Here is a 13,719-nt window from a genome sequence, read left to right as displayed (position 1 = left end):
TAATCTTGTAAGATGCAATAAAATGATAGTGAGACTGAGGAAGGGGAGCAGTGCTGCAGAAGATGCACTCAAGCCCTGGCCTGAGCTCCCCCAGCAGTTCTCCCTTTGCTCTGACTGGGACACAGGGAAACAGAACCTGGTATAATGAGGTGGTAAATAACCGAGAAAGAGGAGCAGTCCAAGGAGAACAAAGCAGTGCCTTTTCTCTTTTTTCAGGGCGTGTTCATCATGCCCAGATAAATGTACAAAGAAAGTTTAAAAGACATGTATGCTGCCTTCTACTGCTTGCAAGTGAAGAATTCTGTTGAAAATACCTGCCTGTATTTCACGAAGTGGCCTGACTGGGTCTGCTGGCCATCAGCACAGGCATAGAAGTGAGAAGTGGGGATGCAATGCTGTACAGGGAAAGCTCCTGCTGGGCTGAACACTGCCGCGTCGTGAGCAACAACGACAGTTCAAGGAAAGTCCTTCCACTTACAAGAATGAGAAATCATTTCACTAACATAAAAGAAATATGAAACACTTTAACCTGATTCCCTTTGGTACTGAATATTGCCAGCTATTTCAATACCGAGCTCCTGCTTTGCCTGTCTTTTCAATTAGCTGCAACGTGGTGGCACTATTGCTGCAGAGGTACTTAAAGCTGCTGCTGAAACTCATTCTTAATTCATTTTGTCTCAGAGAGCCAGGACCTATGCTTTGTAGTAAGCCTGCTGCCCCAGCCTCTGGAAGTATGCTGGCTTAATTGCAGGTACAACAGAAGCCCACACATATGTATGTATTTGTCAATGAAATAGCAACATGGCTGTCCTTCTGTCCTTAGAAAAGAAAGTTTGAAGAATATGACATAGTCTCTCTGAGTCATTTTGAAAGACCAAAAAGTATTCAAAATAGTTTCCTATGACAGATTTAAATTTGGAGAAAATAGAGAAAATGCAAGAATGAAGTGTTATTAAGGCGTAAATCAAACAATTCAGTGAAATAAAAGCAGAACGTAAATAACATGATGACTGACCAATAAAACTCTGCAGTGGAGAAAAGCTCAGTGGAGATGAACAAGTGCAGTGTAACATCAAATATCCTCAGATAAGTGAATTTGATATCAAATATAACACCCTTGGTGCACAGAATATCTAAAAGAACACGTTCAGCTCTAACATAATATGCAACAAAAACCAGTCAAAACATCAAGCTCTCCACTTCCCTGTGATTTTGCTCTGCTGGAACACAAACACAAAGGAGACAGCTAAGCTAAGAGTCAATTCAACATACTGCAGGGTTCAGAAGTTTCACAGAAGTATCTGTTATAAAAAAATGACAAAAAATTCCCCAAATATCAGATGCCTTTTAAAAACAAAGGCTAATCAATACCCTTTTCCTATGCATTATAGTACTCAAATATCTGCATCAGTGTAAATGAGAAAACAGCTCTTCAGGAAAAGGAGAAATCCAGCCTCATCTTGCAGTTTTCTGCTTGTGGAACTAGGAACTACTTAAGGCAGAGTCCACAAAAGGTTCATGAAACTAAAAACACTCTTTTAGGCTCAAGTTGGCTGGCCAAGGATGCACAAATCCATTAGAAAAATATAAATAAAAATAAGGACTTCCAGGTCTAAATAGATGAAGTCACTATTCTAAAAGCAAGATGCGATGAACTGGGAACACAGACATTCTCCAAATAACAGTATCATTCACTATGATGACTACATTTAGTAACCAACTATGACAGATGAATGGTTTCCAAACTGTCTTGAAGAACTTGCTATAGCTGGGCACACGTTCTGTTAACAGCACGAGCAGCAGCCCCTATTTCTTACTGTCACCAGGAGGAAAAGACATGGCTTATAGCTCAGGGCAGTCTGGAGAAAAATCCTTTCAGTCCCATTTTGTTTCCGAAGATCTTTATGCAGATGATTACATTTTTCAGGTACAGATGTTAAGTTTCTTTATAGAAATGTACATTATTATACCAAAACTTTTCGTGGCTATCAGCTACAAAATCTGCTTATGGCTCAGGTGTAAACTGAGGGATCCCAGTAGGCGTGTGCCAGCTCACAGCTCAAGCCCTACAGTTGCCTTGAAAAATAATATGTCAGTTCTCCTACTGCACGATTGATCACTTGATACATTACATCTCCAGATCTATCACTCCTTCTTTCATGGCTTGCTATCATTCCACACTTAGGTACTGCTGCTGCTTCGGTGAGGCAAGGGGTGAACAATGTCCTCGTAAAAGCCCTGGTTTTCATTCAGGACATTACCAAAACTATTTATTTCCATAAAAATGACAGCTACACTACAAATATCCTCTTTGTAGTTGAAAGATATCAGACACAGCTTTTTCTATCGTACTCTACACTCAGCAGACGGGAAACTTTTCTAGGGCACATAAATTTTAAATTGAGCATTAATAGAAGAAAATGGTACCAAAAAATACACAAGGACAAAAATGTCAATTGCTACATGTATGGTAACTGCTGAGTTACAGCCTGAACCACTGATTGAGCACCTGGGGAAAAGATCCAGTCAGCCCTGGGTTGCACAGATTAAGGCAATGCATCTGTTAGACATCATTTAAGGGCTGACTGCCACTGAGGAAGAATCCCTTTCTGGAGATCCCTCCTTGGTGAAGCTTTCCCCTGTGAACCTGGAATCTTCTTCCCTTCCTTTATATCACCTTTCTATTGTGCTGGTCCTTCTGTCATCACACCTTTATTGCAACAGTTTTCCCATCGTACTGAGTTGTCCAATTACTACACCAGACAACTTCAAATACCGTGGAATTAGTTTTTGTGTAAATGTTTTGATTTAGAACCCTAAATTAACCATCTGTTATTGCTGATGGAAAGAAAAAACTATCAACAAAAGCATGGGAGCACTGAAATTGGTGGAACATTGGATTCCAGAATGAATAAGTGGGAGTTCTCCATAAAAGGAGTGTTTAGAGGTATGCCAAGTCATATACTTGTGTCTAGTCTAACTCTAATAAGCATTTAACGTTGCTGCTCAGACATTGCCATACTTCTGGCACAATATTGCAAGGCTCACTGTTAAACCAGCATTAATGAGCTTAGCATTATAATGCAAAGTGAGGGAAACAATATCATTATATGCCTTGATTATTCCTATTATCCTAATATCTCAAAAATTTTCTAACGATAAACTATTCAGATCATATGAAGATAAAATAAAAATGTATGTAAAATAAAAATGTATGCTGAGATCTCTTACTTGAAGAAAATCTATTCACATTGCTTGAGCATCTTCAACTGATAATGACATATAACGAATGTATACCAAATCATATTCAGCTTGTGATAAAATACATGCATTCTAAAAAAAAATATTCTGACATTATAGGAATGTTTTGGTTACTCTGCGTGTCCAGCAGGTTACAATCAGGAAACTGATCTTTCTAGAGAGGATGACCCAGTCCCATTGATACTACTGCTAGCAAATCCCATCTACGTAAATTCATCAAAGTCAGTTCACATTATATTTAGCACAAGAGAAATGGTTTACAACATCACAGTCATATTAAGTACCTCAGCTAAGGGTTTGCATTTTAAGCGCACAACAGAAGTTCCCTATAATAAGAGCAAAAGTTAAACACTCCTGCTTTGGAAGTTTACCTCATTCTCCAGTAACAAAATGCTATTTAACTACAAATACACATCTTTAAATTTCTTTAAAATCATTCTTCTGTTCAGCTAAAAGTCTTGGTATTTCATGTAAAGGACTTTCTACTAGATACCAAATATCATCTTCATATATTAGTTGTTTGCTTATATCAAATGTCTTTACTTGATAGGTTTAGGATACTTTTGCTTCTACACACTCCTGAAGAAACTCTCTTACACAGGAGGTTTTACAACGCTTTGTTTTAATATTTTACCACTGTCGAAGTTAGACAGGGAGATACCAGACACTGCTGCAGCTTCACCCTGGACAGCTTCGTTAGATTGACTGGTGCTTTGTCATAAAGTATTACCATTCAGTGGGTCTGTATTCTGTGTTTCTTGCTGGGCATCGATGAGATCTTTCTGGTTCGGATCAGAGTTAGTGCATTTTTCTGAGTTGGATTCATCACTCAGAGAAGTGTTGGAAGTGACTACTTGTAGGACGATGGGTCTGGGAGGACAGGCTGTACCACCGCTTCCCTGACTACTCTCATTTTGTCTGCTTCTTGTCTCTTCCTGTAACTGTGCATCTGTGGAATTTCTGCTCTGGTCTTTTTCCTGTTCATCAACATTTTTCACAAGTTCTTCTACAAAGAGGGAACAAAACATGCGAATTAGATATGAAGTATATGCCACAGTTGTTTGATTTCAAAGTAGTGACTGAATTGCATATGGGAACACTGTGAGCATCAACTTTCTACACAAGGGCAGGTGCACTGATGAGTTAAATATAGGTCAGATCCTGGTCCTGATTATGCTATTGCAACTAAGCCATAGCAGTCTGCTTTCTGGTCTGACCTCTACCTTGTACCTCTTTATCTGGAGGTAATATGAGCAGCAGCAGCAAATACACTGTATGCTGAAGGGCGGGAATAGGAGAGCCTCATGCTGAAGCACCAGCAGGGCACTTACTATTATACAACTGGGAGGAGCAGAGCTCACCAGTTCTGTAATGGCGAAGGGACATGGAGAGAAGCACCCTTCCAGGAACAGGGAGGTATCAGCACTGAAGGGAAGCCCTGAAGAGGGTTTGTCCCTCAAGCTGGAAAAGCCCAGCATGGTAACTAATAGCTTAAGCTGAAACATATTTCAGAGGTCTATATGCATGCAATCCATTTCTGCTGCCTTCATGGCTAGCATAACATACAAGATGGGAAAGAAGAAATATGGCAAAAAATTGTGCTTCAGAGGTCATCAGCAACAGAAGCAAAAATATGCTCACAGAAGGCTCTATTGCATGCTCCATTGCAGAGACTTGGAGAAAAGTACAAATGAAATGGCCCAGAGTGAAAGGAGACAGAATAGAGCAGCACAGGGATGTCATACAAAGACAAACAAAAAAGATGAAGAAAAGTCATACAGGGTGAAAAGTGTGATTAAAAATAACCTATAAATATGCCAGAAAGTATAATATAAGAAAATCAAGAAATTGCAAGTTCAAGGAATTTCACAGGGAAACCATTGCCCTTGTTATTAGAATCTGTTTCATAAATTCAGATTTCAGAGTCTGCATACTACTATAACAGGTACAAATTCCTCCAATTTAAGAATGTGCAAGCACTGCAGGCTGAACAATGCTTAAAGAAATGTTTGGGATAAAGACATTGAGAAATAAGAATGCGTAGCTTAGAGCAAATCTGATGTTTAATCTAGATATGTTAATTACAGCATCTGTCATTTGAGGTACAAACCTACCTACCTAAGGCTTTTGTCCCAGTAAATACATTTACATTTGCCCCTATACAGAAGAGCTACAAGAATTTTTCCTTAACTTTATAAAAAAAAACCAAGGAAATTCCATGATATAATCATTTCAGCTGTTCAGATGCATCAGGAAGTTGAGGAAAGGAAAGCTAAAATATAGTTACATAGATATAAAAAAAGGAATGTTTGAAAATGTAAGTTAAAATAATACTTACATAAAGTATGTTAAAATTGTTTATATATGTCAATTCATTTAGACTTTCTGGTAGATGTTTTTTGTGCTCAGCATAAGCAGAAACTTGAGTGAGGTTTGCCTAAATGTTTCTTTGAGGTGCCTTTGACTGTACATTGACCTATCTCTAGTGTTTGATTTCTCTATCTGTTACTGATTTAGGTATTTGTTGTTAGAACTGTAGTATTAACTTATCTTGCACTACAAAAGTTGGAACAGAAATATTCAGCAGATTATAGAAGAGGCTCAGACAATGAGAGAATAACTAAGATTCGTGTGAGGCACTGCTGAGTTAATGCCACCAGTGTAAGAGGAGCAGATTGGCAGGAGGTCAGGACAGGAGCCCTGTGTCACAGGTCAGATCCTCTGGCTCCATCTGACCACTTTGGGCAGGGGACTGTGAGCCAATTCTAGGAAGAGCAACTTCCTGCTCATCTGTAGGCATACCTTACCATGGCCAACCAGAGATGGAAACAGGCCACAGCAAATGAATGAGGTAACTTAGCATTTGCAAGTTTAATAAAGTTAAATAACAGATGTTATAATAACCTGTCCTGTATTGTAACCTGTCCAAAGCAGTTTACAACATATCTGCTTATAATTTGTTATAAGCGTAATATTCATTTAAAACTTGCTCATCACAGTCTTGATTTATTTGGTCTCATTCAGATAAAGGCAGGCAGTGAACTCAGAGCAGGCATTACTGTTGTTACTCTTCTTGCTCTCTGTTCCAATTCTGGAAAAGTGCCTGGAGCCAGCCTTATTTACACATTCTCAATGGTTTGTTTTCTTTACAAGTGCAATCATCAAAATTTCTTAACATTGCCTCTCCTAAAAGCTCTGTTAGCAGTCAGTTGTGTCCTTCTCATTGGTACTTCAGCTCCAACTCCTGCCATAAACCACTGTCCTCCATGAGAAGAAACATGTCATTTGATAAGTAAGCACCACACAAGTGGTGAGTTTCACTTCATGTGTTTAGGTTAGGATGCTGGCAAAGTAATCGCCATGCTTTGTTTGAAAATTTGTCAGGAGCTGTGATGTAACAGCCAGCCTCCAGAATAGCTGAAGCATCCTGGTACTCAGTAGTTCTAGATTTTGAGGGTTTTGTAGTTGCTTTTGTTGCTTGTTGTGTTAACTGCTTCTTTTCTCTACCCTTTTCACCAAATATTACTCGTCTTTCATTAAGTCATTTTCCATTTTTGGCTTAATAAACATCTGTAAAAGTAGGTTCTTTAAATAACAACTGCACTTGCTGATCACAGGCCTACCTTGGATTGTTTCACAGTTCTAGGGGAAAAGCAATGTTGATAACACACCAATGCTTATAGTTGCTGCTAAGCGCTGCTATACAGAACCAGTTCTCAAAGAAGGGCCCAAGAAGCTGGGAGGGAACAGAATTAGGATGGTTGATTCAAACTGTCCAAAGGGATATTCCATACCATATAACACTGTGTGGAAGGAGTTCTGAAGGAGATGGGAGTTCATCTCACTCTCTTCCACTGCTCAGGGGGCTAGCTGGGCACTGGTCAAGGAGCAGCAAGCAATTCTTTGTGCATCACTTTTTACATACACATATATATTCATAACTATTTTCCTTTTCTCCACCTTAGTAAATAGTTTTTTCCTCAACCCATGACTTCTACTTCTTTTTTCCCAGTTCTCTCCTCCATCCCACTGGGAAGCAGGGGAGTAAATGAATAACTGTGTTGTGCTGAGCCACCTGCCAGGTTAAACCACAACAACGTCACTTGGTGTTATCAACTCTCTCTGTAGATTACCACAAACTGTTTGATCTTATGGATTGTCTGCTTTTTAAAAAAAAAAAAAGAAAATCAAATTCCACAAAGCAGAAACGAAGGACTGGACCCAGGGTAACATGGGAAGGAATGCCATCTTTCCAAATGATGCACTCTCACCTCTGCCATTTTACAGAGAGGAGGAGGAGAGCAGTAGTAAACACCAAAACCATGCAGAAAACAAGATTGATCCTGGCGTCTGGGGTGCTCTTCAAAGAAATTTCCAGGAGTTCCCAAACAACTGTGACTGATTTCCTGTCCATTTGAAATCCAAGAATAGACTGCAGCAACCCACAGACTTATTTAGACATCAACTCCTTCAACATTCACCTTCTAATACGCAGATTTCATCACAGCCATAGGAGTATGAAAAACTACTGCAAACCATGTAACCTGGAGGTGATGGATATCACAGCATTGTGTCGTGCAGAGAACATAACAAAAGGATTTATTGGCCATCAAAACTTTTTACATAAGGACTTAGTTAAAAATAAGCCTCCACCTTTTAACTTCCCTTTTGCTGTTTAGCTGTAAGCATAGGGATTTTAATGCCAGAACTCTGCAGCTTAGGGGACAAGAGGGACACTCTATCCTGAACCTGTTAGAGGGGAAAGTTCCTCGAGCCCCGTGCAGAGGCAGGATGGCTCTGGTACATGATGCTGGGGATGTGCAGCAGGTTCTGCTTTGGGGTTCAGTTACCACTCCTCAAGTCTGATTTATGAGGCAACATCAACACAAAGCACTTCCTGACCGTCCTGGCTCAGCACATTCACTGCACTTACTCAGATCTCAGAAAAAACTCTTGTCCCAGTATTCTTAACTCTAAGTTAGCTCAAAGACTGCTTGTGACTGAAGCATTTTAGTACTGCAATTAAAATCACTGTCTCTGGTCTTAGCTGGGACTCCATTAGACCTCTGAATTTATTTCGTTCAACAGATTAAAACAGTCTATTAGAATAGATTTCATGCGCCAAACTGTCAGCCGATTTCCACGACTGTCACACACATCCTCCCACCACCCTAGTGGCTGCTAAATCACATTAACATGCTATCAGATTTTTGCATTTCAGCAGCTGTTACTCTCTTCTTATTAGGGAGTCTGCAGAGACGATCTTTCAGACAAAATGGATCTAAACCTTGTGGTTATTGTGGCTAGAAGGATGCAGGATTGAGAGTGCCTGAGGGAGGCCTGCAGGTATGATCCAGAGGTCTTTCAGAAGAGGCATTTGTTATTCAAAGTTGCAGCCCATGGAAAAAATGCAAAATAATAATAATAATAAAAGCTAATAAACTGACCCACACTGCAAAGATGCAAGCTGCTTTCTTTTTTCTTCAAAAATGAATCACTGGGAACAATGAATAATAGTGCTGGTTGTATTATTCTGCAGTGCAACATCTGCATGCTTTAGTGATGTGCCCATCCAGCTGGCATCTGGACCCTTGGTCTGTGTACTATATTCTCTCAGACTCATCTTTACTGTTAACTTGCTGTAACTATCACACTTTCAAATAGCAGCAGTTAACACCATTATGTGTTGAAAAAAAAAAAAATCAGGGGATGGAATGGTCTCTTTATCATTGTGTTGTGTTGAACAAAGACAGATTATCTGGTGATTAGGGGTTTGGAATATTAATTAAACATCAAGGCTTTCAAATTAGAGTCCCAGATGTTTGATCATTATGGTAATTCCCTGTTAACAAAATTCCCTGAAAGGCCTGAGACACATTCCTCTAATTCTCCAGTGGAGGAAGGTTGAGGACCCTTAGGCTATGAAGCACTGAGCTCCTCTGCATCAATTATACAAGACAAGGTGTTTGTTTGTTTGTTTTTTAAAGCAAAATGGAGCCATCTCATTTTGAGAGCCTTCTGTTAAGGAAGCTCACAAACAGCTGCCTAGATAGATAAATGATTTCCTTGCTAACACAGGCCCTCTCAAAATAAAGCACTTTGCTCCTTGCTCTAAGCTGCTTGCTCTGAGTCAGTCTCAACAGGATCTTTTCAGGGAAGGGCAGCAGCAGCAGAACCTGCTGGGTCTCCCATTAAACACCATGTCAGTGTGTCCTAGTCTCCTACTCTGGGCATAAGAGTCAGATCATTTACCTCAGGCCTGCAGCCTCCACAGTACTGCCTCCCAGCCAGAGCTGCACCTACAGCCTTATCCTGCTAAGGTAAAAAACTGGAACAAATGCAATTCCTGCTCAGGAAATCTTGCTAGTTTTCAATTGTTTGTTTTCGTGCATCCATACCAACATACATTGTAGAGACAACTCTTCTCCTGAGCTGCGAGCTAATCTAGCAGTCTGGTAACAGCACCTAGCGACTGCAAGCCTACAGACAACAATGCAGATGATTCTTGTAAAAGAAAGAGTACTGTTAGTCACAGGCCACTCAAAGTGTTTGAGGGTTTATGTCAACAGCCAGCCAGCCTACCACCAGGCATGCTGTCCTCAGGCATGTCACCCTCTCAGCAACCTCAGCTCATTGTGATTTGTAATAAATTACCTATCTAGGAATAACTGTAGCAATAACATTCCTTTCACCTGGCAGTGATGTACTGGCGTTCCTTCCTACAGTAGGTGCTCCTACTAACGTAAGAGTAAAATACAGATTCATACATATGCCCAGAGCAACCTACTAACTTCTCAGCAAGCAACAAAGTCAGAAAAACCGGCATAAGATCCAGGCAAAATAAGAGAAGTAGCCCCAGTTCAAGATCTCATAATTGACTTAGAAACTTAGTTAAACATAAGTGCAATCTGAAAGAAGTTTCAAGCAGGAAGAGTTAAAGATTATTTCATTGATTACAACATGTTAGTTCTGCACACTCAGATTAAGAATTTTCAGCCTTAACAGAGTACATCTTCAGAGCAGGTATACTGTTAATTCCAACCAATTGGGGAAGTCTTTGCCAATTATGTGACAAGGAACATATGTGCTACCTCAGGTACTGCTCCATAGAGGGTTACATTCTCTTAGTGAAAAATTCTTTTTATTCTTTTCCAGCAACACTTTGTGCCCATACACGGAGTAAAAGTCATATTCATTCACAAAAACACAAATGGAAAGTAACCTCCACAAACCTCCAAAATCCTCCCATACCTTTTATTAAAAAAAAAAAAAAAACAAAAAACTTAGCAACTGTGTACTATAACATGATGAAAAGTGCAGCAATGACAGCAGAGCAACAAGGTCCTATAATGCAGCTAGTAAAGATTTGCTCAAATGCAACAGCTGTGGGCACAGAAATAAAGGAAATAAGTTGCTTACCTTCAGAAGGCATCAGGTACACAGGGATCTCCAACGAGATACCTTTGTCTCCACTGCCAACCCTTAAATGAGGTTTGGGAAGGGGTGGAGCCAGGATCCACCCCTTCCAGTCACTCAGGGGCATTGCATGCACCTGAGCTCCCTTGGGTTGGCCCTGCCTTCCCACCAGGTGCTCAATCACTGGTTCAGGCCTTGACTTAGCATTTCTGCTACAGTACTAACAAAATAGAAGTCTGTACTCAAAAGTATATTCACTATTGACAAAGTTCCCTAGTATCTAACCAAGAACCCTGAAGATCTTCGTGCTATTCTAGCCTCTACAAGTTATTTCACTTAATCATCTGTTTTCCTAATGAACATTCTACTGTAAGTCTGTTCGGGAAATACCTAAACATACTTCCTTGGTTAATGGAAGAAAAGAAGAGAATCTTGAATGTTAACAGCTCTGTTTCTCACAGTCGAAAACATGCCTGACTTCTTGGATTTGGATCTTGCTGGGCCTTATAACGATATTGACTGTATGAAGATACAATCGCTTACTCCAGAGTAAAAACTGCTATGAGAAACTCTGTCTTTTCAATGGCTGTCAACGGTCCAGGCATACGTGACTGAAACTATCAGTAATTTATAGCGCACTACAAAGTTACAGAAATGAAGGAGCAATTATCTTTTTAATAGCACTGTACACCTCCATGACAATGCACCAGAATTCTGATGTACCAAAATGAAAATGGTTTGTTAGTAGTAGATAGAACGAAGCTTGTTCTTAGTTTTCTCTTAACAAGAATATTCATTTTCAATCTAGTACTACAGGAGATTTTAGCACTGCCTTCAAGAGAAAAAGAAGCTGCTGAGGAAGATGATATGAAAGACAAGGTTGGCACTGAGTACCAGTATACCATTCCCTGCAGTCAGTGTGAGATCATGTATAGTGAGACAAGTCCCAGCAGTGAAATACTGTATTTAAATGTTCCAGGTGCTTACTTGGAAACAGCACAGACTGTATAGATAATATGTTCCTAAATTGAATTCAGTTAACATGGATCAAGGTTATAAATTGTTATAAATTGTGTTCACCCAATAATTATCACAAATCATTTTACTGAGATGACTGCAACCCCAGAAAATTTTCAGATATGGCTCACAAATTAAGATCCATGATGTAGGTTTGGATATATTAACTATCAGCTGGCAAATCAAGAGTCATTTTCAGCCTTGTTTGGGTCTAATACACTCTGTGATTGACCAAATCTTTCCATTCACTGGGTCATTTAAATAATTGCCTACATCATAATCCCAAGAAGCCTGCAATACTGAATTTTGTTCCATACAGTGTGGAACAAATAGCATTTCTAATAGAAAATATATCTTCCATGTTTTTTAAGAAATATGGTGGTATGTAATACTTTGAACTACTGATTTTGGCATTTAAGGTGGCTGTCATTATCAGTTATAATTAAATGTGCAAAAATGCACATTTCTAAAACAGCCTTCTAAAGATTAGCTGGCAACACAGGGCCTTATTGTACAGGCTGTATGATTTCCTCTCATACCCTGACTACTTACATCTCCTTATACCTCCTTACACCTTATATACAGGGTCATCCAAACAGACATGAAATAAAATACATGAACACAATTATTTTTACAGGTTGAGGGAAATTCAAAAACAAAATTAGGGGAGGTCTTAGAAAGTAATCCATGAAAATTTCTTCTTGGTATATCATACCTTCTACTGCTAATTCCTTCCATCTTTCTTTGTTTGCTTGAATTATCTGCATCAAGTTGTCCCTAAAGCTTCTTAGATCTACAGTTGCTAGGGAATTTTCTGTGTGAGCCGCTCCATCGCTTGCTGTACTTCTAAAATTGTGTCGTCTTTGCGCATCAACATTGGTTACTGCTCCCAAATTATTCTGGCTGCAGAAAGAAAAAAAATCCTAAATTATATACACAGTAGAGCATATTTAAAAAAACATAAACAGTTAATTTAAATCAAATTATTTAGGACCTGCACATAATCACTATGGAGAGACGAATGTCTTCACCAAAGAATGCCTAAGATACGAGATATTTTCACAACTCATGAAGCTGTAACCTGAGAATTATTCTTGCCAACCTTTTTCCAAGAAAATTTTGAGGAAAAAAAGAATCAAAGTGACAGCTGAAAATACACTACTTGAAGGTTGGATCTTGAACAAATGTTTATGGAGTTATGTTGGAGCAGCTTCTTAGCTATGTTTTTAAACAGCGAATGGTATCTGGGAACTCACAGGAAAGATATATGATTGTTAATTGTTGTGCCATTTTAAAAAAGCAAGACATGACAGGATATGGCACATGAATGCATTTAGTTCCAGCTGAAAATTCTCTTCATGTTACATAACTCTGTAGTCAAAGCAGGATGGAGTGGCAATAAAATGCAACCCTTCTAAACAATGTGAAGAAGTGAAATACTAAGAACCATTACTACATTAACAATAATAAGAAAAAAATGGCTTTAGTCACTACTTAAATGCTACTGCAGCTATTCTACAAATAAGACAAGGTACAGGCCAAATTGATCATTTAAGTATGAATATGCAGCTACATGTCCCATTGTAATAACTCTTTTTTCTTTTTTCATTTCTTTCCTCCTTTTCTTTTCTTTTTTTTTTTTTTTAATGATAAAATGGCTTTTCACGGGTAATCACATTGACCCATGACTGTTTTGTAGACACCTTTCATCATCATGCAAAATTGAAAATCCCGATAGACTAAAATCAAACAAACAAACCAAAAAAGCCAACAAACATCTCATTTATAGTGTATTTAAATTTCACAAATGGAATATAAGCATATAAGAATCAATTCTGGTTCAAGTGTATATATAAAATAATAATAAAATGGGAAAGTGGAGAAGGAAAGTGACCTACAGCATCTTTATCAGGCAGTGTAGTGGTAGGAAAAGTGGTATTGTCTTTAAACTAAAAGAAAGAGTTTAAGTTAGATATGAGGAAGAAATTCTTTACAAGTTGTCCAAGGAAGCCTCCATCCTTGAAG

The 13,719-nt window shown here is 38.9% G+C and overlaps 1 protein-coding gene across 11 annotated transcripts in view; it reads right to left on the bottom strand.

The window, feature by feature from the left end:
• Positions 1-13,719, bottom strand: part of PDE1A (phosphodiesterase 1A) — a 198,484-nt gene that overhangs the window by 1,890 nt on the left and 182,875 nt on the right. For 8 of the 11 annotated variants that reach the window (XM_046943860.1, XM_046943857.1, XM_040703691.2 and 5 more), the window contains 2 exons: positions 12,410-12,597; positions 3,992-4,267 (listed from right to left, as the gene is read on the bottom strand). In XM_046943860.1, coding sequence (XP_046799816.1) covers positions 3,992-4,267; positions 12,410-12,597 — 464 coding nt within the window. The remainder of the gene's footprint in view (positions 1-3,991; positions 4,268-12,409; positions 12,598-13,719) is intronic. The other 3 variants (XM_046943859.1, XM_040703698.2, XM_040703700.2) reach the window with 1 other exon arrangement.

The sequence above is a fragment of the Gallus gallus genome, chromosome 7 (assembly GCF_016699485.2).
Source record: "Gallus gallus isolate bGalGal1 chromosome 7, bGalGal1.mat.broiler.GRCg7b, whole genome shotgun sequence".
In the NCBI taxonomy this organism is placed as follows: domain Eukaryota; kingdom Metazoa; phylum Chordata; class Aves; order Galliformes; family Phasianidae; genus Gallus; species Gallus gallus.
The sequence above is the reverse complement of the archived record's forward strand: the minus strand, read 5'-3'. Positions and strand labels throughout refer to the sequence as shown.